The 27,638-nt window shown below is 38.6% G+C and overlaps 1 protein-coding gene across 2 annotated transcripts; it reads left to right on the top strand.

The window, feature by feature from the left end:
* The first annotated feature begins 487 nt into the window (after positions 1-487).
* Positions 488-27,109, top strand: bmp7b (bone morphogenetic protein 7b). Of its 2 annotated transcripts, none has more exons than XM_027031967.2 (7): positions 488-1,167; positions 19,324-19,516; positions 21,111-21,259; positions 22,379-22,579; positions 24,369-24,445; positions 25,642-25,752; positions 25,989-27,109. In XM_027031967.2, exons 1-7 carry the CDS (start codon positions 768-770, stop codon positions 26,136-26,138), a joined length of 1,281 nt encoding a protein of 426 aa, XP_026887768.2. In that variant the 5' UTR covers positions 488-767; the 3' UTR covers positions 26,139-27,109. The 2 variants fall into 2 exon arrangements, with proteins under 2 accessions (XP_026887768.2, XP_026887769.2); XM_027031968.2 differs by having other exon boundaries at positions 25,642-25,681; positions 25,989-26,083.
* Positions 27,110-27,638: the final 529 nt, after the last annotated feature.

Here is a 27,638-nt window from a genome sequence, read left to right as displayed (position 1 = left end):
TGTGCGCGCGCGCGCGCGCAGTGAGTGAAGATACTGTCCCTCAGAAATTCTTTGCTACAGTGCACTAGTGCACCTGACGTGTATTAAAAGCTGGAAGAAAGTGAGTTTTACTAGCTGCATCAGAGCTTACTGAGACCAGAGCTGATAAGAAACAAACTTTGCTCTGCCATCGTATGGTTGCTAACATAGCTTTTAGTAGGTTTTATCTGATAAATGCACGTCACGGTAGACCGATCGTAAACTGAACACGTCGCGTAACAAGCATTCTTAGCGGACGCGCACGTTTGCGTCTTGAGATCCCTCGACCATTACTACTTAAAAAAAACACAACCGACAACCTGTAGAAAGATGAGCCGTTGTAGTCACCGGTTTTGCTTTTTTTCTCCTGGAAACGGCAGGCGCTTTGTTAACGGTGTGCGCGTCTCCTGTTGCCCCTCCCTGCGGATAGCGCCTCCTAAAACTTGATCGTCTGAACTCAGGAGCAGGCACAGCGCTCGGCTCGTCTTGACAGCTCCCCAGGTTCCGTGCAACAAGCTTGGACGGAGCTTCCAGAGAATCGGATCACGTCTTGAGACAGAGAAGCAAGTATCCTTCGATAAGACAGACTTTGTGCTCTTTGGGAAGCAGTTCCCTCATTGCCGAAATGAGGGAACAAAACTGATTAGAAGCGAAAAGCTTTCACGGCTGATATTTAAGTTGTGGAATTGATGGACGTTGTCATTTTTTTATTTCAGCCATTATAGACCATTGCGCGAAGCTGACCAGATATGGTCTCGTTCCTGGATTTAAGTGCTGTTTCACTACTACTAGTGTGGGGATATGTTGTCCTGGCGGACATGGTCTTCACGAACTTTACTTTGGACAACGAGGTCCATTCTAGTTTTATTCACCGGCGTTTAAAGAACCAGGAGCGCCGAGAGATGCAGAGAGAGATTCTATCCATCCTGGGGCTACCACACCGACCACGGCCACATCTCCACGGCAAACAGAATGCAGCACCAATGTTCATGCTGGATTTGTATAACGCTATGTCCACTGAAGGAGACGGAGTTGGCTATTCCTACCCGTACAAGCCCATCTTCACAACTCAAGGGCCACCAATTGCGACTCTTCAGGACAACAACTTCCTTAACGACGCGGACATGGTCATGAGTTTTGTCAATCTAGGTAGGATGTTATCTGCAATTGGAGCGCGTCACCAATGTACCGTTTACGAACTATTTTTTTCGAGTCGAGTGCGCTGAAACCACACTACTGTAGTAATTAGCCTTAGCGCAAACATGGCCATTCATTGTTTATGTTTACTCACTGCAAAAAGCACCGCAAACCATAAACGAAAGTGGCTTTATAGGCTGCACTAACAACCCTGAGCAATACAACCTGGTATCTAAACGCAGTCTTAGGTGAATAAACTAAGTTTATTGTTTCACATCCGCTGAGAAGATGAACCTGCCACTGCTAAGAAGATTACAGAGTAGGTTAGATTTATTAGTGACTTCTTAAAAATAAACGGAATAAGGCTCTACTAGAACGAAAATTTCGCCCTCTCCCTCCCTCTGGGAATTTCAGATATCTTTTCGTTTTATTTGTTCTTTGCCAAATAGTTCGCATAGTTCACAGGTCTGCTGGTCTCTTTCGTGGTAGATTTTATTATGAGACTTATCTTCTCTACACCATCACCTTGAGGTGTTTTTCAAGCTCATGGGCGCAGGTAAACACAACCTATACTTGTGTAGCAACGTGCTACGTTTCCAGCACGATAATAAACAGGTGTTGCATTCCGAAACGTCTGCTGTCTCGCAGCCAGCTGTGTTGGCTGGTAATGTTTATGTGTTAGTGCGATGTGTGTCTGGACAGAGATATGAGCTGTCTCTCAGTAATGGTCAGTAATAAGTTCGTATAACATAAGTGTCTCAATTCCCAAATTCCTCGCACATAAATTGATAAGTAATATTTCTATGTTAATGTGCTTTGTACGGTTTTCTCAGATCAAACATCTTTTTAAAATCTATTAGTGTTAGCTACCGTTGAAGCTTGCATGTTCCTTTTACGTCATTTTTTTATCGGCCAGATGCTGCTTTGGATAACTGGTTTGTCTTTTGTTGAGGCCTCATTTATCTTATCAGTTGGTCTGGTTCTGTCTGTTGGAGTTCTCTCATTATTGTACCGCCGGCCTCAAGGCATTGACATTGTTTTATGTACTTTTATGTATGTGTATTGTTTTATGTAAGTGGCCTGTTGGAAATTATATTATTTGTGGGTGTACGTGCATTATGTAATCAGTTTTATTTGTGGAATGGGTTAATGATTGGATTAATTTGACACCATATATTCAGACAAGACAACCAAAGGCAGGGCTTTCATTGTCACTTTCTATGGAAGGGCAATATGGCTCTGATTCAAGGAATCTGTCCAATTCATTGTGAACACTTCAGTTCAGGTGTGCAATTCGGTGGTAGCGCAATGAACTGTACCAAAATAACATCAAAATGATGGTAATACACTGGAAATATATATAATTTTAATTTGGTTATGCAAATCTTGAAGTTTGCCAAGAATGGTAATCTGATGGCAATTATTTGAAATAATTCCCCTAAATAAGTTCCTGACTATTTTGTTTTAAGATAGAAAGTTACCACAGATGCATCTTTATCTGGAAAAGGATGGGTTAGGATAATTTGAAATACTGAGAATGAGCAAGACTAGTTAACTAAGAAAGTAGAATATAACTTGGATCAGAAAATGTTACATTAACCAATTGTTGTGAGATGTGGGTATACAATTGTGGGCTTTTGCAAATATACCTATTTTATTGCAGTGGTTCTGTGATCATTAGATTATGTTAGATCCCAAGAGTGGCTGGGTACAACAATCTGAATGTTTTCCTGAACCTGTGAGCCATGAATCTGACAGTCACTCATGACAGAAATAGTGTATCAACAAATAGGAACTGGGGAATGGGAAGAGTTGACTAGATTACTCTTTAGAACTACATGTAATCAAAAACAACAGGATACATTTCCAGACCAATTGCATGAATTATAAGAACATTGTATTTTGTAAAGTAAGATTAACTTTACTAGATGCATGTCTTGCATGTCTTGCTTGTTGCTATAGATCAAATTATCCATGGCAGTGGCTTGACTACTGAAATAGACATTTGTTGGAATTATGCCAAGGCCAAACCATGCTCACACAGCACGAGAGAATAGGAGCTTTGTTAGGGTTAATGTCTCAGACTCATGATTCGATCAGGATAGGGGCTGTCTTATTGAATGTACCAGAAAGCACACACATTCATAAGATCTCAACAGAGGTAAAAGAGAAAAAATGGTGCAACCATAAAAGGAAGCAGATTTTCATTCATGTTACTCCCGGTCCTCTATGTCCACTTTGATTTGAAAAGTCACAGTGAATTTTAGAGACACTTTCTATATTTTCCCTTCATAGATAGCAAGAAGAAAATTGTACTCCAGTCTTTTCTTATTCCTTATCGCTTAATAAAGATGTGTGGCATTCTGTCCTTCTGAAATATTGTGACAGCAGGTGAGAATTTGTATTTCACAGATCCCCCTGTTGTCCCTGTGAAAGGCTTATAGAGAGATCTGGCCATGAACGAGCCCTAAGAAGGCTTTGTTAGATTTTACTTCCACCAAAAAAAAATAGGCTTTTATTGGGCTTTGAAGACAGTTATTACAAGCATATATGTATCTAAAGAAAAATGTGTTTCTGACAAAGCCTTTACATGATTTGTAGCTCACTCAGATGGTTTTAAGGGAGAATGGTGATGGCATAAGTCTATGAGTCTGTGTGCTTTTGCAATTTTATAGTGTTTAGCTGTTCTTTTGTATTTTTTGCTGCTCTGGTTTACCGCTTTGGGGTCCTGAGTAATGCTCCGTGTATCTAAGTGAGGGTGCCTAAAAGGGTCTGTGCTGTGTTAAGTTTAGCAATACAGACAGTTCTTGCCGCTGTGCAGAGAGCGGGTGGGTGGGTCTCTGTTTTTGGGACCCCGGGGGCACGAGACATTTTGTCTCTGAGTCACCTCACTAAAAAGTCCAGCTGTGTAAATGGCTTACAGCATACATGTAGAATGTAAACGCCACATGGTGCATGGAAGGGGTTGCCGGCATGGAGGCCGTGTGAATCCACCAGGGAATAAGTATACAGTCTTTCAGAGTACCCATTTCTGAAAGGGAATTCTCAAAATACTGTTAGAGGCATTCTAGTCATGTACAAAAACATCTTTGCCCTAGACAGCATTTAGACATTTTGAAGTCATTAACCCAATTAATAGTTAACAATATAAAAGTCAGTGCAGATATCCTTAGCCTCAAGCTTTATTACTCACATTCGTCTGTGTCTTCTAATAGTAGTAGTAACCCTGCATTTATCAGGCTATATATTAATAGGTCATTACCTTTTCCTGCTCGGAGACAAATCTTTTTCTCCATCTGCTCATATCTCTCTAATTACTTGTACATGTTGGGACACATTTTAACAGAAGAAGAAGAACCTGTACCTTTGATCAGAGGGTCGTTCTGTGTTAATTCACAGAACCCAAAGCTTATTCCTTTCTTCCGTAGGCTCTTTCAAGGCTGAGCTAAGAAGAAAAAAGATCAACTGGATATTGTGGAGGAAGACGGATTACAAAAGGAAATAATAGAAGATTATGTATGGAAGTGATTGGATTCTAGCTGAGACTAGAGGGTAGCATGAGTGACTGGCCTATTCAGTTCTCTTCTTGCTCTTCCAGAACCACAAACAACTACACAATAATTGCACCATACTAAGGTTGATAGGTATCCTGGTGTTTATTGTAGGAGTAGTTCAGATTTGTAGGAGTAGTTCAGACAGCTACAACAACTCAGTGGCCTTCTGAATGCCTGAAAGGCCAGAGCAATATCTCTCCAATACATGTATCATGTTTTAAAGGAGACATATTTAATTCATTGTTAAGATCCTTATGCTCTTTTAAAGGCATCTGTAAAGAGTATCAAAAAATCCACACTAATTTAACTTTGGTGTTAGTTTGGGGTGTTGTAGTTTATTCTACCCTGTCATTTTCTCCACTGTCAAAAATGTTCTGGGTGTTCATTTTATATGCTAACTAACACTGCTCTCATTGGCCACCTCAGTCTGGGGTGGGTGGACGTTGCTCAGTGGTGGAGAGCTCTGCAAGTGGCTTATAAAGACTGCTGGATTTTTATTCAAGTAGGGTGGGATGTTACTTAATGTGACAAGAAGCAAATCCTAACATCCAAATCATATGTTCTCTGTTAAAAGGAACATATAATTTGTTTACAATGGACAATGGAAAATGTTATGTTCAGTGGACACTTTAAGTTTTACAGTTTCATCTGGTAGAAGCAGCATCATCTTACGTATATGTAAACCAGCAAAAAATGTGGTTTGGTTTGCTGTGTCTACTTTAAAGAATCTTAACAATTTGATGGAAATCATATTTATTGTGAGCTTTTGAACATGCTGAACACACTGGACATCACATCATTTTTCCATTAGGACTGGTATTTGGGATGGATTTGGTTTAGGAAATCCAACTGATGATTGCTTGATGAAATGGCACCTGTGCACAGCCATAATGAATCTAGTTGTCAATTTCTACCAGTCACGAACAGTCATATCATCTTCAGATTTACCCTTAGATTGTGACCTAGTGTGATGGTAGGATTGCATTACCAATAGATATGTTTACATCGGGCAAAGACTATGGACATGCGATGAATGTGTTGTGGAAGTTATGTACATGAGCTGTGTGTGTTCTGGAAAATGGGAAGTCATTGGAAACACACTATGTCCATTTCTGTCTTTCAGCCCTAAATTGCTCTCTCTCTCTCTCTCACTCTCTCTCTCTCTCTCTTTTATCTCCCACTCCCTCTCTTTCTTTTATCTCCCACTCCCTCTCTCTCTTTCTTTCTTTCTTTCTTTACTTAGGCTCTGTTGAAGGGCCTTCCTAACATTCCAGCTCACAGCACGCTGCCCTTGGGAGCCTGCCAGAGGTTAATACAGATGTTTCTAAGCATCTGCCTGCCAAAGCAGCTGTGCAGGGAAACTTTATCTGCACACATACACACCTCTCTCTCTGTCTCTCTCTCTCTCTCTCTCTCTCTCTCTCTCTCTCTCTCTCTCTCTCTCTCTCTCTCTCCTCTCTCCCACAGGCACACACACACACACACACACACACAAACATATATTCTACCTAACCTGCTTTGTTGTAAGGAACTTCCCAGACTCATATATATCTGACATAAAAGCTGCCTTAAATGTCTTCTGTGTTAGTCTATCCATTATAAAGTATTTGTGATTAATTCATATTGCATGTTAACATTATAGATAATAGGTGCTGGTTATGGCTTGTGGACAATGGCCCTTTAGTCAGAAGAATGTTGTAGCATTGAAGTTTTTTGTGCTTGTCTGCTTGACATGGGGTGTAGACTAGAGAGGAAGACTTTGCAAGAATTTGTTTCACTTGGTTGAATCTGATTACTTCTTTGGCCTTGATGTGTTAAAGTGATATTCTTTAACACATCAAGGCCAATTTTTTTGCTTTTTTTTCTGTACAGATATAGTATTATGGCATGAGTACTCACCATACTAAAAACACTTTCCCGGAGTACCATTTTGTGTTCTCTCTCATTCATGTTCTCTCTCTTATTCAGTCATTCTCTGTTTCTCCATTTCTCATACTTTCTATTGTTAACACTTTATCTTTCTCTCCTGTTCTCCTATCTTTTATATTAATTATTCCTCTCTCTAGACTCCCATCCTATCTTGCTGAGAATAAAATAATATATTGTTGCCGATTTGTACCAGTTCTGCATTTCAGCCTGTTCAGATTTTAGCTGGTCCGTGTCTTCACTGACTGCTACACTGCCTCAGCTGTGCATTACACAGTGTTACAAGGATACCTCATGCAGTTCTTACTAGGTAGCCTGGCCTCAGAGAGAGTGCAGTGAGAGCTTGATTTTGTCACTCTCTGTCAGCATACCAAGCAGTGTGTGTGACCGTACCTGGGATAATTTCTTGATGAAGTCTTGATTGGTGTTTGCATCGAGTATGTTTTATCGGCAGTGTGTGCTGTTTTGAGATCTGTTGAATCTCATATTTCTCAATATCACTGAAATTGCAATCTGTAAGTAATTGGACAGTAAGACAATTTTTGTTTTTTAAACTCTGTATTCTATCACACTGAATTTGAAATGAAATATTGATAATGAAGCTAGTGAAGATATAGATTTAATTTAAGGATATGCTCATTTAGAGAACTGCAAAGATTACTACATATATACTGCATATATATGGAGCCATATGTAATGCCATGTGTTTATTGAATTATATTGAAATGTATGTACTGAAATGACATTAAATGTGAAATATCAGTGTGGTGCCATTTACTCTACTATGTGATGTGATATATGCAAATATAGTAATTGGCGATCCTGAGAAGCACTGAGCTATGAATCCCAAAGAGGGTCAAAATGGGGTCTAGAGCCCAGCTAATGGTCTAATGACCAACTACATGCCTTTTAAAAAAACAAATACACATATGCATGCTCAAACACACACACACACACACACAAACAGTTTGCACTACAGCACTGAGTGAGGAGAGGCCAGCGCCGATTGCAAGACTGATGGCGTAGGATCAGCTTTTGCCTACTCTCACTACTCACTATATGGGAGTGCCGTGTGTTGTGGCAGAATTATAAACTGGAAAAATGTCTATGCAGACATGCTGCACTTCCCTGAGGTCTATAAACAGGAGCATGGTTGGTCAGGGTGTGGATAGGTGTGGTCACGCAAAATTAGAAAATGCAGAGTGAAGAGTAAAGGAAAAGGGAACGAGATGAGAGTAGCAGACATTGATGGTCTCATGTATGTGTGTGTATGTCTGTGTATGTCTTTGCTATATCAACTGGCCAGTCAACCAGAGTGTCGGTTTAGCTGTTTTAAATTTAATGGGCAGAAATAAGTGGAATGAGAGGAGAGCAGCAACCACACACACACACACACACACACACACACACACACACACACACACACACACACACACGCACCTTGCAAATAAGCCACCCTTAGTGCAAATACGTAAGACTTTTGTATGCAATTACCATTCCTGTGTGCTTACTACCTTCTCCAATGTAATTATGCCTCTGCTGAGCCTTTTGTGAAGCTGCTAGGCAATAAAACAATATAAGCCCAACATCACATAGTCATGATGTCATCCACTGTTGCTAGTGGACAGAATATGTTTCTTTTCTTTGTCAGTCACTGGTTATTATGGACAGCGCAGAGACAAACAATTTGAGCAGTCTTCTCTTTGTTTCTGTTATTCATGTGCAAAAACCTCTTGAAAATATTGATGCATGCTTATATTATGTTTTCATGGATATTCATTTTTAAATATGGAACTGAGAGAGCGGGAGGAGAAGAGAAAGTCATGTGGAGGAGGCTGACGGAGGAGGCCGGGTGAGGTGGACATCGATGGGCTACCTGCTGGGTGATGGAAGTGCACCGGCCAGGGTTGATGGGATGTGAACTGGATGGAAAGATGCATGAACTAATCCATCATGCACTAATCCAGCATGCACTAATCCAGCACGCACTAATCCAGCACGCACTAATCCAGCATGCCACCTCAGACCTCCACTCCTACGCCCCTGTGGTGTCCTGCTCAGGAAGAGTTCTGAGAAATTTCACAGCCTATTGGAAGTTTAGAGCACCTTTCCTGATCTGCAATAATCTGGACAGTCATTTCAATTAGTTCAGTGAATGTATGCAGAATCTCCATTTTAAAATGATTAGCTGTAGACAGCATAGCTTTGAAAAGTACAGTAGTTGTAAGGATGTTATGCTCTGTTTAGAATACATTGGTGATTAACAATGATCTCACCCCGTGTTTGTGTGAGACTTACAGAAGCATATTTTTAGATGTATTTGTAATGACACCAAACTATCCAGATACTTGTGGATAAAAAATAGAGGCAGGTTTTATTCTCAGAATGGCAATCCAAAAATCATAGACAAGGCAACAGTCAACACCAGCACAAACAGATTACCCAACCACGGGAGCAATAAGATCAAAGTAAGAGGACAGTCCAAGTCAAAAAACCATCACAGCAAACAAACCAGGCAAACAAAGCCAGGCAAAGATCACAGAGAAAAAACAAGGTCAATACAACAAACAAGCAGCAGAAAGAAACTCAGGATTCTGGGAGTTGTAGTGTTGTGTGTGAATACTGGAAGTGTGCATGACAGAATGTTTATCTTTAGAGTGGCCTGCAGTTTAACATGTTTTAATTATTTACCATGTAAATAACATTACTGGGGTGGGTGAAAAAATCAATTCACTGTATTGCATTTTTGAGAGATTTAGTATGACTGATACTTAGAAGCACACGTATTTATTATTTAATTATGAATACAGTGAAGATTAGATTTATGTAAAGTTAGCCCACTGAGGGCTAACTAATTTTCAAAATGTTTTCTGGTTTCAATCAGTGATAAAACAGATACAATTAATTACATGAAACATTTTATGGAGAGACAATTTGCAAAAGTAATAAGACTGAAATGTGACATTGAAATACTTAGCATTGGCTATCAGAACTTTTTGCATAATATTAAATTGTTTTATAGTGTGTTCCTTCTCTGGAATGATAATGAGAGGTGCAAGAACAGACAAACAAAGATCAATAATAACTGTAAGAAAGTAAGCTAACAAAACCAGTAAAGCAAATGGTCCAGCATCTCAAAGGAAAATGTCATGTGCGATCAAAGATAAAGCTGGAAACATCCTAACAGACAATAAAAAGATCAAGGACAGATGGATGGAGTAAATTAAATACTTGCTTATATACAATAATGACTATAAGAAGGAGTCACTGGATATACTGAGAAATAAAGAAATGGAAGATGAAGAAGAGGAAGAGATAATTCTGAAAGGTGTAATATGAATAACAATAAGAGTACTAGCAAAGATGGAATACCCGTAGAGTTGATAAGAGCCGGAGAATCTATGGTAGTAATAAAATTCATATGATATGTCAAGTGGAACATGGGAAAGTGGTACATGACCTGAGGAGAGACCTGAGGAAAGAACTGAGGAGAGACCTGGGGAGAGACCTGAGGAGAGACCTGAGGATTGGTGTCAGTTGAGCCTGATCATGCTGCCAGAAAGGGAGATCTGAAAGAATGTGCAAACCTCCGATCAATACAAGATGTGTAAGATCCTGCTGATTATGCTGGATTCAGAAGAGGCAGATGAATGAGACAGATGGGTGGAGCAGCAGTTAGAGAGTTTTTCATTGCATCATAGATTTCAAAAAGGCTTCACTCAGTTTGGCGTGAAGGACTGTGGGCAATCTTAGAAAGTATGGGAGTAGTATAGGAAGGAGCGTCATAAAAGATCTAAGGTTTGCCAGCGACCTGTTCCTGTTAGTAACCAGCAAAGAGGAATCACAGACACTAATAAACCTGTTGATGACCTTCATATCATTCAGAGGAATCTGGAAAACTGGTAATATCTCAATCTGATATGAGAATGACAGTTACCTGTGTGACGTTACCCTTATTGTATGCATGTGAGACCTAGACATTAAAGGAGAGAGACAAAGATAATTGGGAACATTTGAAATGAAGTGTTATAGAAGACTGTTGGGGATCAGATGCAGACAGATGGTAAGAAATGACCGGATAAGAAGATATATCGAAAAAAGGAAAACCATTTATGAAACAGTCTGAGACAGGAACTGCCTGTTTACATATCTGAAGAATGAGTCATGACAGACTGATCACATATTGATTAGAAAAATGACTGAAACAGGAAAGTATGAAGACCTCCTAGGAGGTGAGTAGACGACATGGATGACATTGAGTGGACTAACTGAATAACAAGTTCAAGAAAGAGAGATCAAGACAGGAAATGAATTTGGAAGAAAGACTAATAATCAGAGGGTTGCCAGTTCAACCCCCACCACCGCTAATTTGCCACTTTTGGGCCCCTGAGCAAGGCCCTTAACCCTCAATTGCTCAAGGTTTACTCAGTCAGAATTGTAAGTCACTTTGGATAAAAGCGTCAAATAAATGGCATATATGTAAAGTGTAAAGAATACCACCGAATAATTGATAGCACTGTGGGCCCACAGCTTGTTAGCTGATTTTGAAACCTGTCATGTTATAAAAAAAATATTTAATGATAATTTCATGTATCCTATAAGCCACACTTTTAATAATATTAGATGTGGAACTATTTGATTCTCTATAAGTGTGCAACATGGGGTGAAAAACATAAATGAGTATGTTTTAACATTTCGTGTATGTTAATATGCTACTATGTTATGTATGTTAATATGCTAATAATTGTGAAACGTGTGAGAAAGACGAATTCTGTGAGCATTTATTATGTTGTTCTCAAACCATCTTTCCATTCTCGATTATTTATTTATTTATTTTTATTTAATTGTGCGACAAAAAGCTTTTTCCTAAAGATTGCAAACAACAGGGAATGTAGACAGGTGAGTTAGCTAGCTAGGTTAAAAGCAAAATGTGGGTTGCTCTAACTTATAATAATAATTTAACAGTCAAGCTTAACACTTTTTTATGAGTGTGTATTTACTGATTCTGGTTGCTCTCTTGCCTGTTCTCACAACTTAAACTACATGTAATTATAGAATGCAGCAAGGTAAATGCAGAGTTGCTTAACTGAATGCTTCTATAGACGCAACTGACTGCGTTAGTTTAAAGATTTCTATTGTTAAGGCAGATTAACTGTAGCCATAGTATGAATTGAGGGAATGGAATTCAGCTATAAACAAGGGTCCCCCCAAAGTGTTTGCAAAAAGACCACTGGTGGCAAATGTCCTTTAACACACTTTAAATTATGTATATTTTGTTGGTAATACACTTATTATTAGCTCTCTAGCGTTAGCTAGCTATAAGCTAAAGTTCAACATTACACTTTGTAACGTTAGCATTACTAACATGACACTATAAAATAACATGGGAACATCCCAATCTGTCTTGATGTGAACTTACTGTAAAATAATTTTAAAAAAAAAATGAATTACATTGTAGGATTAAGCTTCTATAGCAGAGGCTATAGCTAGCAAACTAATTAGCCAGCTAACAAACCTACTAGTTAGTTAGCCAACTAACTAGCTAATAAACCTACCTATATATAACGTTCAAATACTTTTTTGCTGGCAAGTGGGATATTTACACGGGTAATGGCAAAACATGCTCATTTATATTTTTCACCCTGTGTTTTTGCACCGTGTAGTTTAGTCATTAAAATGAAGCCATATACTTATAGCTTAAGAAAAATACATGAAACAAACTCTTTGTGCTCTCTATAGTTTGTGTTTGTTTTATGTGTTATTTGAGAATTTAGAAAAGCTTTATTATTAGTAGTAGTAGAGGTATTAGAAGCAGCAATTAATAGAGGTAGTAATATTAGTAGCCACTTTATGAGAACCTCTGTTTTAATGTGGGGGTGACTGTGGTTATTTGCACAACCTATGAGTACTAAGAATGTGTGTGCATGCATGTGTGGTGGCTATATTATGTTTAACATGTAAGAAAAAGTGGCAAATGACAACAGACAGTAGTTCACATGTATATTCTCACTGTCTCACATACACACTCCGTAATGTTTATTTAACACAATTATGGCAACTAAACCACTGGCAAGTAATTTCCTTCCAGAGGAAGTAATAAATGCACCCACTTGAATTTATTGTGTTGGGCCCACTACTAATTACAGCCCGAAAAAGAGAGAGAGAAGGAGGGAGAGAAGTGGAGAAAGGTGCAGTAACCAAAGGAGGGTAAGAAGCTAAGTACACTTGACTGTAATGGAAAGAAAGGAAATGCTATATTTTATACCACAGATCTATTCCTTATTTACAACAGATGTCTGCAGTGAAGGAGCTCAAGCCAGTTAGAAGGTGATACAGGTGATAAGTATGTAACTTTGCAAATGATGTTATGAATCACAGATAAACCAGTTTATTGGATCTGCTAAATGAAACGCAGATCAACCTCGGATATGTGTCTTGAAGATTTCTAACTGCATGCAGCTGCTGGACCTGCACGGGTACTGCAACCAAAGAAGGACATGCATAGAAAACCAGACAAGAATGAAATGCAAACCCTTCCAAGAAAAAAAGCCATCAATTTACTAAAGGGAAAAAAAAGCAAAGAAAGACCACAGAATTGAACAGAATCAAGATTTAAAGAAAGCTTACTATTCCAAAAGACAGAATTTAAATTCCAGTTTTAACACAGAGAGATGTACACAAAGATTATGAGTTCGTTCTAAGCCAAGCTCCTTATCTGTCCCCAGAGAACAAGCATCTGCTCTGGGATGGAGTTTGAATAGAAGGGCCTTGAATGGAAGATGGGTGGAGATATTGGGGTTAGTAGTGAGGTTTGTGTTTGATCCCAGAGAGAGTGAGAGATCACAAACTGGCTGCTTTGAGCCAAAAGGCATATGGACTATAGAGTTGGTTTGAAGGAGTGAGAGGGGAGGTAGAGGACAGCAGCTGCTAACTCTTAAGATGTTCAGCATGTTCTGTACTGTATCAGCAGGTGTTTTCAGGAGTTTATTTGCTAATCTATGTGTCACTGTATGTAAGCATTCAAAGTTCACCCCTTTTTCTTGTGTGTGTGTGTTTGTCTGTCTGTCTGCCTGTGTATATGTGTGTTATTTCTTAATTTACTCTATTATAACATGATTCCACTGGGAGAGCCATCATTGTGAATACAAGAATAACACACACATCTTATTTTTCAGTCTGCATGTTCCTCTGATGCACAGGTGCACGTCAAAGCATTTTTCTCGAGTCCTCAGGCCAAATACACAGGTCATCATCTAAAAAGAATTATATAGGCTTCAGGCACACAGCTGCTCAACAACAGTTAAAACTGTGTTGGTCTTGGTGTGGATGTGTTTGTGTAGGTATGTGTATTTCAGGCTCTTAAACACACTCCAGTGGATATGTTTTGTGAGGGTGAGGCCATGACAGTTAGCTGTACATCACTGAATAAAATCTCTAAAGAAATGGGTAGGCACTTCTTCTACTCACTTTGATGTTCCCTGAAGTGAGTTGAGATGGAGTGGGGCAAGCAGAACTACTGGTGGAAGAACATGGTACAAGTCTAATGATTTAAGAACGGTTCAAGTGTAATGAGTTAAGAACATGTTTCAAGTGTAACGGTTTAAGAACGATTCAAGTGTAATGACTTAACATGTTTCAAGTGTAATGGTTTAAGAACGATTCAAGTGTAATGACTTAAGAGCATGTTTCAAGTGTAACGATTTAAGAACGATTCAAGTGTACTGACTTAAGAACATGTTTCAATTGTAATAAATTAAGCAGATGTTTCAAGTGCAATGACTTAAGAACATGTTTCAAGTGTATTGACTTAAGATTAGAAAGAAATACAGAAACAGAAAGACCAAAGAAGCAATGTAATTGAATTCCTTTATGTTTATCTGTCCTTTGGGTTTACCTGGGGCTGTTCCTTCATTCTGAGGCAAAAAGGAACTACCTGATGAGGAACTAGATTTATGCAAATCAGGTGATATAGTATATATTCAATGCCATCCTGACTGTCAGTTATAATGGTGTAATGTTAAGAGTCTTCAGTGTTAACACACATTGACTCCCAAACTTCTGGTAAGTGTTGCATTTGTTTTTTAGTGCAACCTTGCACATCCAATCATGCCAGAACATATTAACTCTCAGTTATGTACACTGATAGGACTGTTCTCAGCTGCCTTGGTTTCAGTCCGAAAATAAATATGGTCTGGCTTGCATTGCTATTGCATCTCAGCTGTGTGTGGACATAAATCTGGCCACAATCTAGACATAGAAAGTATTTGTGTACCATGACCCATACTTCAGTTATTCCCATTAGTCTGCCCCACTCCACTTTATAAAATTAAAAAATCAAAATCGAAATTTATTTGTATAGTGCTTTTTACAACAGATGTTGTCACAAAGCAGCTTCACAAATGTCCAAGTCCAAGCCCACAATGAGCAAGCCAAGGGTGCCAGTGGCAAGGAAGAAACCTTGAGAGGAACCAAAGACTCAAAGGGGGGCCCATCCTCCTCTGGTCTATAGTCTATACACATATAGAAACATGAATGAGGACAAGTCATGGGCAGACTTGTCATTCACTGGGTCAGGTGCCACTGTGCAAACCAAACTACAACTTAAAGGGGACCTATTGTGCTCATTTTCAATGTTAATAATTTTATTTTGGGGGTATTCTAGAATAGGTTTACATGCATCAATGCTCCAAAAACACATTATTTTGTGTCTTGTGGTTTCTAAGCTGTTCACAGTCCCCCAAAAGTGGATTGCGACCGTACCATTATAGCTTGTAATCATAAATCCACCTCCACTTTGAACATTGTATAACATCTAGTGATGAAAAGACATAGACAATTTTAGGTAAAAGTGGGCTGGCAGCTGATTAGCAAAGAAGTCGTTAGCCAAGAAGTCTACTGTGGAGCACTTATAAGAGTTTAGTTATAGCCAACAACTCCACATCTGAACACTCACAGAAGCTACCTTGCTTTGTTTAAACATCACAAATCCACAAATAATAATGCGTACTTACCAGTTGTGAAACTGAATCTTCTGTTGGGCCACACAAAGTTGGAACTTCACCATGCCTCAGGAGTAAGAGATGCAAAAGTCCAGCACAGAACTGTGCAGTTTATGAAGAAGTGCCCCGTGAAGTGCTGGGTACACAGCAAAATAATTAATTTCAACCACTGACTTTTTTGTGGTTCTTCCTTTGGCAGATCATGCAAAGGAGATATCCCCTCACAACACAGAACACAGCATCTCCTCAACATGGCTACATAACTGAACAAACCCTTCCCAGCCTCCAGTACTTGATGTGCACTGTGTGAAGGCATGTGCAGCATTTTGGGCAACTGAGTAAAGAGGTTCTTTGGGAGAGAGTTACTTGGTATAGTGCATACTTTAGGCTTTGTAACTTTATAGATCTTACATATACTATATAAAAAAAGGAAATACATTTAAAATGTATTGCATGTAGCTGAAACATTTATCCAAACTGGCTTATAATCATATCTGAGTACAACTTGAGGGTTAAGGGCCTTGCTCAGGGGCCCAAAAGTGACAGGGCTTGAACCAGCAGCCATCTGATTACAAATCAAGTAACTTAACCGCTGTGCTACCACTGCCCTGAAACATATAATAGATCCCCTATAATGAACTAAGCCCATTTTCTTAAAATGAAAAAAACAAAACAAAACAAGTCTACATCCAAATTTGGCTTCACCAGTAAAAGAAAGTAAAGAAGCTAAATACAGCAAAAATAATACCAAAGTTACTAACAATAAAAATAACAATGACTGCACTAAGTACCAATTTTGACCCTGCCAAGAAAAAAAGAAGAAAAACTAAGAAGAGCCTCACCTATACCCAGTGTGGAAAAAACAAAATCTATCATGTGTTACATACACGTGTCACTAGTGAATACATCACCTGAGTTGAAATCTGATCTAGGAGTCGTATTCAAAAGTCACATGTTAAAGGCGGTTTTGAAATCATGTACTGTGGGTAACATTCCAAATGAAAATGTTTAAGGAAGAAGCCTAGTCTTGGTTCAGGACTTTGGTTTGGTAGTCAAGGTATGCAAACTGCTGACTGATCTGCATTTTAGTGCCAAGCAGGTAGTACAGGTGTCCATGGCATTGTGTTGGCCCTGTTAGGGGGCAACTGGAGGATTCAATGGAAGGGTATTCTGGAGTGAGAACAGTGTGTAAACAATGGCAGTCCTCTGGGAAGTGGTGTACAGTACATAATGGAATGCCCTACACTAATCACTCCAGTAGAGTAACTGGAGCCATGTTCACTCTCTCTCTCTCTCTCTCTCTCTCTCTCTCTCTCTCTCTCTCTCTCTCTCTCTCTCTCTCTCTCTCTCTCTCTCTCTCATGCATGTACACACACACTCTCTCTCTTTTAGCTGCCTAAATGCACAGTTAGGCTTTTGTGCTGTCACTACCAGTCTAAGATAAAGCAGAAAGAGAGGGATGAAAGCAAGGATGATGAAAGAGAAAAAGAAAAGTGGAAAAGTGCAGAGACAATGACAGTGACCGTAAAATGAAGAGATGGAGCTTGTGAGACTGAGTATGTAGGAATTGAGAAGAGGGATGAAACAGAGGGCTCTGTTTTCATGGATACAGCACAGGCACAGAAGACCGAAGCCTGCAATGCAGGCATATGTGGGTGTGGCAGAAATGGTGGCACAATTCTAAAAAGAGGTTGGCTTAGACTGAATACGTGACCATCAGGTGAGGTTAGGCGTGCCTACTTTAAAAGCTGAGCATGAGCCAGTGACACAGTACAGTGACAATTTCGTTTTGGCAGCGAGCAGGCAGGAACTGCAGGGCCATACACAGATATCATCAAAGTATATGCCACTCAAAACATTATTATTGTTGTTGTTTACTGTGATGAGAATAAGATGAATATTTACATAATTACACAATTCTTTCAATTATTAATCATTTTGCATGTATAATGACACACCAACTGTCTGATTCACTTTAATAATTACAATAGGATTGTTTTACTTATGAAAAAGAATAATTAAATCAGTTGTATTTAATTGGTAATTGGGAGATATATTTTTAGTGTGTTTATGTTTGTTGTCCATTGTGAAAAACTCTTTATGTGCCTGTATGAATCAAGTGCACTTGCATTTGTTGCTAAGAGCAGGTTCAAGTAGGCTTTAGCACAAGCAGAGTTGTAAGGTAAAATGGGTTTAAAACCACCATTGCACTGGTGCATTTTAAATGTCACACCCCCCTCTTGCACCCACCTTGCCTAAGGTGCTTTTATTTCTATCCACCCAATTAACAAATGGCAATAATACATGTGTGCTTTGCAAAATTAGTAAAATGTGGCATAAATGCCCTCAGTGCAGTCATGAAATAAAAAATTTGAGGGCAGAAGAAAAGCTATAGGAAGCCAACTGAAGAAAAATAGAGTGTGGTGAAGGTAGCAGATAACTCACAAATTGAGAAAAACTGAGCTGAGGCTTACAAAAAGAAAGCTTTGCCCAAATATAGTGAAGATTCCAGAACAGAATCAGTGCCACAGGAAGAGACCATATCGAAATCTACTCAGCTACATAATTATTACACGTATAAGAAGCAGATGAAGCGGTATTGTTGGCAGATGTGACTGGTCATTTTGCTACATATTGTGATTGTTATAGGTTGTGATTCTTAAAAACAAACTGGTAAACAAATAGAGCCAGTTTCCCACAACTCACATTACAGCTTAGCCCAAGACTTAATCAATTTCCACAAAACTAGTCCTTAATGAAACACCTTTGCTTGACTAGTTTTTGAGTAATCAAACACCTACAGAACAAATACTGAGAACATCTGAGATTGGTCCAGATGCACTCAGTGCACCAAAACCGAATGAGACACGTAAAACTCATAGTAGCAAAATTCCCATTACCATGTCAGTGTCACTGATATTTGACACACAAATATCAGCAATGATCCTGTGGTTAGAAAACTCACTAATAATGAGCAGGATAGAAGGTAACTGACAAACTGTGCATAGCAACACATGTAATTGTATACAGGTAAAATGCACCTGTATGAAAAATATACCTAATAAATTGGTACGTGAATGCAGGTGTTTCTTATATGGTGAATGTATAAGTGTGATTCTATATGGAAATAATCTTAAGTGAATTTATTATTTAATTTTTAATTAAAAATTGAAATATTGAAAAATTAAATAATATGGTTCTCAAAGTAGAGAGGTATTAGTCTGGGGAGGAATGGGTGTTTTCCAGTTGAAATGTTTTAATTTTATAATGTTTTCTGTACATTTTTCAAAACAAATGTTAAGATCAAAAACATTAATAATTACATTTAAAAATTATAATTATTATCAATGAATCAATTAATTTTAAAAATCAGCAATTGTATTCAAACTTTGGACAAGTAGTGTGTGTGAAAGAAAGAGTGAGGGAGGGTGGTAAGAGGGGTGTAGCTCCCGCTGCAGTTCTGCCTCAATCAACAGCTCTTAGACTTTCTCACCATATGCCCTCAAATGTGTGAAAAGAAGAAGTTTTTAAACTTGCCTAAAATTCTCAGCACTGCAAACAGAAGTGACATTTGCATTGAGTGTTTTAAATGTCAGGCTAACCTTTTGCCTATGTGAAAACATTTTGTGGCTGTTGGCTTTGACACTGCTATAATTGTTACATGCAAATCTGTCTTTTATTCTCCACAGTGGAACATGATAAAGAGTTTTTGCCTGTGCGTCGCCACTACAAGGAATTTCGATTCGACCTATCTAAGATTCCAGAGGGTGAAGCTGTGACAGCAGCAGAGTTCCGGATCTATAAGGACTTTATTTCAGAGCACTTTGACAATGAGACTTTCCGGATAAGTGTCTATCAAGTGCTGGAAGAGCATTTGGACAGGTGGGAGATGCACTAACAAGATAACACACACATAAGGAAGCTGTTATGATGTTAATTTAAATTTTATTCAGTTCATGCAACAGCTCGATCCATTTGACTGATATGGCAAAAAAAAAAAAAAAAAAAAAAGGATTTTCTGAAAATAATTTGGCTGTTAGATACATTTCGAAGTAGCCAACATGAACAGCATTTCCCACTAATAGATAGTTCTTTCCATTCGACATGTCCCTACACCGTATTTTCTATTCCAGCTCTGCTGTTTTCCTCTCAAAGGGCCGCTTGTGTGCCCACAGACTTTTCCCTCAACTACACATTTGGAACCTTCTAGAATATCACTGTAACTCACACCATGAATTGGATTTAAAACCGTCTAGCACCCAGTCTTTCTCCCAGATCTCTGGCAAAGGGTTACCTCTGTAGGCCCACAAGAAACAACACACACCATATTGTCCTGTGATTGGAGAGAAAGGATAGAAAAAAGGAAGGATAAGCAGGGGAGAGTTCAGATGAAAAAGGGAAATCTTTGAGCACAGGTGTGTCCATTAGTCAGACAGCATGGAGATGTAACATGCATTCCTTTAACACCTTTAACTGTTGTAAAAGCCTTTAATATTGTTTTATCCATCAGCTTGCTTGCTTTCCTTCTCACGATGCAGGGCAGCTTGCTCACTGTGAAATTGACAGCCATTTATAAAACCATTATTGTCAATTAAGGAAATGAAGTGTTCCCATGAGTCTCACCATCTGGAGACACCTCCCCCACCGCTCCCACTCTCTGTTTCTCTCTCTGTTTCTCTCTCTGTGTCTCATTCACATGCTTTTCCAATTCTCTGCAATTCCCCTTAATCATTTACTTTGTCTCATTCCTTCCATCGGCTGGTATTTTTTGCACTAGGCGATTTTTACTGTCCCTACACTTGGGCTTGCTCTACTATCTGACTCCATTTTGTGAAATCTTTCCATCACACAGCCACTTGGTTAAATTATTTTGTGTGGTGTATGGATGGGTGTGCCTAACTAACTGATGAAAATGTATATGAACACAAGTGTTATAATGCCTTTGTTAGTTTTCCTATTCAAGATATGCCATCTTTTCTACCCACAAACAGGAAAGCATGTCTTAGGAAATTGTTTTGAAAGACAAAATAATTTTTGTCCCAAGACTTTTGTGACTTTGTTCTTTTTGTCACAAGTTTCTGTTCTACTCCCGTTTGCTCTTTGGTTTAAATCTCTCTCTAGCTCATGGCTAAGGTTATTGACTTGAGAATGATTGTGCAAAGAATACACGCAAACTACACATCCATACACTTTTATTATAGCCTTAAGCTAGCAGAAGAGACTTGCTCAGTGAGACTTCCTTGATTTCCCAACCAGGATCAGTCATTTACATAAACCTGCATTTTTGCTGTTTTGCTCTTGTGTCAGCCACTTACATGACTTGTGGCTTACAGCAGTTCACATGCAAGGGTAAATACATGCAACTTTTTTTCTCGCTATTCCTCTCTCTCACCTCCTCTCTCTCTCTTTCTCCATGTCTTCTTATCTGTGTACTGCATCACACCCACCCCCTCACCCTGACTCTTTCACTCTGCAGGGAGTCAGACCTATTTCTCCTGGACTCACGGGTGATTTGGGCAGCAGAAGAGGGCTGGCTTGTGTTTGATATCACAGCCACGAGCAACCTCTGGGTCCTGAACCCAGGACGTAACCTGGGACTTCAGCTGGCTCTAGAGAGTGTGAATGGTGAGTGGATAAATGATTGCCCCACTGACCACAAGAGCAAGTCACATATAAAGTAGAATACACTGTGTAAACAGTTATCTCAAAGTACACCTGCAAACCAGTACAGTTTGCCTTGACCTTCATCTGAATGTTAGTCGTAACATACTAACAAACGCTACTTCTCCAGTGACCGTAAAAAAAACCATGAAATATTGGTCTGTATGTAGTCAATAATAACAAAGTAGTCAAGAATAAAATATTTCTTGCAATGAATGTATTTCCAGCAGTTGTTGAAATGCACATTTGCAAAAGACCCTATCATGTAGTGTTTTAACATGAATGACAATCAGTGACTAAATGATAATAGTTTTTTTATTAATTGTTTATTTTCATTTTTGGTCAAATGATTCTGTTTTTTTAGTAGGCCTTCAATATCAATGTATTTACACTTATATAGCTTATAATGTAGTCCTATGAGAATTATACAATTATCATTGCTGTATATTATTGCACTATAGAAGGCAAACTGTGTTCTTCCATGTCATCAAGATTAGAGAAAAAGCCAGACATGTTGTGACATGTTCTCTGGAAACCAGTCACTATAGGCAACAATCTACATCACTTTATGTCAGTGCAAAACAGAGCTAGCATTCTCTCTTCGGCTTGTTGCCACAAGACAAAAAAGTATGCATGTATGACAAAATGCATGATAAACGCTGTGGAATTTAAGAGACAAGGGTGGAAGAAGAGGATTTCAAAGCATGAACAGTAAATATGGTCAGTACTCCACCAAAAACAGCATTACATAACAGAGAATGAGTGATGAAATGGATTAGGTTTACCTTTAAGGGGCTAGAAAGGCCTGAGGTAAAAGGAACAAAGATTTTCTGCCCAAGGTCAGCTTGTAAAGAAATAAGGTTTCAATGATCATGCTTCATAGTAGTTTTTCCTGAGCTCAGCAGTAATTCTCCACTTTAGTCTCCACTTTACACCAATTCTGGAATCATCTTTCTCTGCCTTTCTCTGATCACAGGCTGTTACATGTAATTAGAACTATACCTTTATTTGTCCTGGCAGTGTTTTTGTTCCACTGAACCTAAATTTCATGTAGCATGTGCACCTCTTTGTCTCCCCCTGCAGGTCAGAGTGTGAATCCACGGGCGGCAGGGCTGATAGGCCGCAGTGGCCCCCAGAATAAACAACCCTTCATGGTAGCCTTCTTCAAAGCCACAGAGGTCCATATTCGCAGCATCCGTTCAGCTCAGGGTGGCAAACAGCGTAACCCCAACCGCTCCAAACCCACCAAGACCCAGGAGGCACTGCGCGTAGCCAACATTGCAGGTTAGATGTGGTTGTGTGTGAGTGTGTGTGTGTGTGTGTGTGTCAGTGTGAATGTTTGGGTGTTTCTCTGTGTCTAAGAGAAAATATCAAGAAGTGTAAAAAGGGACATAAAGATATTTGGAGGGACAAATAGATGAAAGAGCAACATGTAGAGAAAGACAAATTGATCAAGTTAGAAAAGAAGAAGGATGTTTTAAAGCTGCCATAAAGGCTATACAGAGGGCTTTTACAATACATTTTGATTCTGGATTCTGTTGCCACATGTGTGATATCTCCACTCTTTATTTCATCTGAGAAGAACTGCCTTACACTGGCCTACTGCACTCCGTTCTCCTTAGACACTCTGTATGGTGCTGTTCTATTCAATTGTCATACAACAGGTTGGGAGGGTGTCACGCAACATAACATTTTATGTTCGCTTTTCGGCTGTGTTGGGAAGATTCCGATTGTTTGTGGGGAAATAGTCCGACGTTCCAGAAGTGTTTATTTGAAATGACCTCTAGAGCTGGGTGTTGCTTAGCTAGATTTGTTGTATGCTGAATCGAGAGACACATTTCCAAATGGGTACAGAGGGGTCCAGTGTTTCTGTGTAACTTCTACATTGGGGCATCAACATGGAGATATTCTGTGTTGAGTGTTTGTATGCAGAGAGTAGAGATTAGAGGCTACAAAATTGTGAGTGACCCTAATGTATTGGGGTTTTTAAAACAAACACCTATTTCAGTCCTGGGATTGGTAGTGTAGGCAAAGGTATATTTTGAAGGCTATACTGCCTTCAAACCATCCCAGCTGATGTCTACCAAAAGTGAGGAACACTGTGATGGCCCAGGTATTTAACATGTAGGAAATTTATGTGCCCAAGTCAAAGTACAGGCCATTTATCTGCTCCTGTATTAAGTATAGGTCATCTTCAACTCAAAGGTATAGTTGTCGTTTAATCCAAAAGGAGTTTTTCTATTTAGCCTGATTTTATTTTGTACACACATCCAGATAGAATATCTGAAGATTTCTCTTATAATTCTAACCCATAAACAATTAATTTGCTCATCTTAGTGTTTCTACTCCTTTTTTAATCAAACTTTTTGGCTCCCCATTTTTAGTCACTGCCAAATCCTACCCACTATTATATGAAATAACTCAGTAGTTACCAACCCGGACAGGGTGAGGGCGATCATTTTTTAGTGGTGACACATGTAGCCAGATCATCTTTATGAGCTGTCTCTCATATAACATTATAGGACAATTGAAAACATTGGATTGCTAACTACCCAATTCACTGATAGGAAGTAAACCTTAAAGGCTTTACCACAATTCCATAGTAAATGTAAATATTCAGTATATCAGTATTAAAAACATTTACAGGGTTTATTCATTTAAAAAATATTTCCTTCAATTCAGATTTTTTTCCTGGTTGCACCTGAGTGGGATGATGTGTGTAACCATGAATGATGTGTGATTTCATTTAGTAGTAGGTGCTTACGTTTTCTAAACATGGAATCCAGAACATGCTGTCAGGATGCTCTGATGTACAGTGTCTGAAAATGTGCAGTGTTAACTGTTTTTGATTATGTGACTTGTCTCCCATACTTTGTAATCTGTGTAGCATGGGTAGTAAATGCTCTCTCTCCCTTTCTCTCTCTCACTCTCTGCCTTTCACTATCTACTCTCTCTCTCTCTCTCTCTCTCTCTCTCTCTCTCTCTCTCTCTCTCTCTCTCTCTCTCTCTCTCTCTCTCTGGTTCCCTATCTCTCTTTCTCTATCTTTCACTCTCTCTGGTATGTGTGTTTCAGAGAACAGCAGTGCTGATCAGAAGCAGGCATGTAAAAAGCATGAGTTGTATGTGAGCTTCAGAGACCTTGGTTGGCAGGTACAAAAACATTGCTAAAATCTCTCAAATCCTGCCTTTTCTTAGCCAGTGAAAGGCCATGCTGCAGGTGTTGTCTACAGGTCAGGCCTGGCACTGACCAAAATGGGAGCTGTTCCTCCAGCCCTTTTTGTCCAAACCAGTCAGCATATTCCGATGAGTTACGGGGGCAGTTTTGACGATATAGCAATATTTGAAACAGATGGTGCCTTAACTCGAAGTATAAACAGTTTAAGCTCTTGGGATTGGGTACTGATGCTGCTTTATTATTGGGTACAGAGAACAGGATGATGTAATGCTTTTGCTCTTCTTCCAACAAGTTTTGGTAAGAGCTTTACCAAATTGCTCACATGGTCACAAATGTTCATTCTTCAGTCAATTCCAAACAAAAGCAGTAGAGGTTTTTTCACCAGGTTAACCTCTTTGCTCTTCCAGCTTTCTAAAAACATTCCTTCTTTTTCCTCTGCAGCTGATCTCTGCTCTTTATCTCTCTGTTTAATGCTAAGAGTATTTTCTGACCATGTTTCCATAGCTGCTCAGTTAATGAAGCCCCTTGTTTATCCCATTAGTCTGCATCGCCTTAAAGTGTAAGAAATACCTTTCAAGCTGAGATAGGAGAGCTTCGTTTCTGTTTATACTAAGATAGCACTGGCACCTGCAGCATATCTCTCTCTCCTACTGATTCAAAGTGCATAAACACTGTCACCCAAGCAGATGTGAAGTTCTTGGCACCACCCTGTGCATGGTCTACTGACTCGTGTAGCTACTTCAACATGCTATTGTTGAAGTAGCCATGCTGTTGTGAATGTAAGTCAGAAATGTTTAAGTGTAGGTAGAGATTGGTAAAAGGTATTAGGGCTTCAATATCAAAATCTAATTTGGTGTGCTTACACAGGCAACTGAAATACAGTTTGTATTTCATGAACTTAATTGCTGCATTGGATTTTTTTTTTGTGACATATATTGGTTTTAATTGCTAAATATTAATATTTTACTAGTATGTGTTAATAAAATGCTTCTTTGCCAAATTTGGTAAATATAAACTAATAAGAATATGTATGTTCAGTTGTTTACAACCTTATTTCAATAAAATGTTTGTGTTTTGTATCTAAATGAAGTTGGTATTTTACTGGACTGAACACTACTGAGTTGTTGTGACAGCTTCATGGCTTTTTGCCTCCTTTCTTCCTCTCCCTCAGGACTGGATCATTGCTCCAGAAGGCTACGCAGCATATTACTGTATGGGAGAATGCGCCTTTCCTCTCAATTCCTACATGAACGCAACAAATCATGCCATTGTGCAGACACTGGTAGCTCAAACTTTTAATTTTGCTTGAAAAAGTTGAACTGGCATATCACTAACATTACCACTTGTTAATGACCACTTGCTAATAGCATCGGTACAGTTTGTGTATCAGTGCAGTAATTCAAAACAGCATAATGGAAAGTCTTAAAATCGTAAGCAGCTGACTTTATAGTGGAAAATAAAGCCCACATGATACATGTGATATTGGTCTCTGATCTTTCACCTTCTCCCTTTTCTCAGGTTCACTTCATTAGTCCGGAAACAGTACCTAAGCCTTGCTGTGCCCCAACACAACTCCATGCCATCTCCGTACTATACTTTGATGACAGCTCCAATGTCATTCTGAAGAAATATCGCAACATGGTGGTTAGAGCTTGTGGTTGCCATTAAACTCAAAACTCTCTTTCTCTCTCTCTTCCCTCCACACACACATACATGAAAATACACAAATACATACATAAACACATTGACATTCACTCACACATTCACAGATTCAGACATGCTTACATGCACACTAAATGTCCAGATGAAGATTTGTGATGAATGGCCCTCTCTGGATTTGTTTCTTATCAACTCATAAGATGGATAAAGCTCCCTTTTTCCATTCTGTATTTTTGAACTCTTGACATAGTTAAGACATAATTGGAGCTCATGGTTACAATAGAAATTTCAAGAATGATGGAACAGATGTTTGTAATATAGAAGTAAAATGCTCAAACACAAATGTACACTATGAAATCATGTGCACATGTGCACTATCTCTCTCTCTCTCTCTCTCTCTCTCTCTCTCTCTCTCTCTCTCTCTTTCTGTCTTACATACACACAGACACACATACACTTATGTTCCTTGTGCTTTCTACTGTGTAAATAGTTTTTCATTGAAAGAAACAAAGTGTATTTATTTTCCAAGTATTTGAACATGGAGTCAAAACACAAGTCTGCTCTCCAAGTCTGTTCTTTTTTTATTATCCGGATAAACACACATATAGTGAAGAAGAAAGAATAGTTACATGCACTCAAAAAGAGATCAACTTCAATGATGAAAACAATGATGAAAACTTTTTTTATTCAGGTTTTTTTTTGGAAGCATGCAACATTAAGAATAATGTCTTCTCAATGTTTTCTTTAAAAAAGTTTGAGGCATGCTTGGTGGATGGTTTAAAGCCAAAAATGTCATTTAAGTATTTTTGTAGAACTACTAAACAAAGCTCCATCTAAAAATTACATTTTAGAGTTGAGAGCAGGCCTAATTTATAATGGAATTCTATTCTGATAAGACTGCAGTAACTGGAAGCAAATTATTTTTGAAGGACTCTCCTTTAATTAACCTGAACATAAAAACAGCTTAGGGTTCAGAACACTTGGATAATTAATAACTAATCATGTTTATTGTTTTAGTTATTATTTCACAGTCTTTTTTTTTTTATAGGTATGGACTATTGGTTCTCAAATCTCACCAGTGCTGCCTGAGATATGATATGTCTATGAGGGAATTGCAGAAGAATAAATATTTTTGCATTGTTAGACATGTAGAATTGCACACTTTTTAAGTATTTTGAAACAATTCTTTCCAAATTTAACATTAAAAAGAAGCTTTTTGACCGCATTTATTTTTTGGTAACCCATTGGAATCCATCACAGAATTTGATTTAAATTTCATATCATTTAAACCAAATATTATAATACCCTTCTTTTTACCATGTAACATGTTATACCCCAACTTTCTATTTGGTAGGATTCAAATGTGAAAATACAGGAACAAATGTAAGTTAAAAGGAACTGGGTATGGTGCACATGGAACAATGTATTAGAGTAACACATTAGAGTAACATATTTGCAACTAACATTAACATGCTTAAGGTATTCTCTGTGAATTTAGAACAGTAAAGT

This window comes from Electrophorus electricus, chromosome 24, assembly GCF_013358815.1.
Source record: "Electrophorus electricus isolate fEleEle1 chromosome 24, fEleEle1.pri, whole genome shotgun sequence".
NCBI classification, from domain to species: Eukaryota; Metazoa; Chordata; class Actinopteri; order Gymnotiformes; family Gymnotidae; genus Electrophorus; species Electrophorus electricus.
This window is presented reverse-complemented; position numbering and strand designations above follow the sequence as displayed.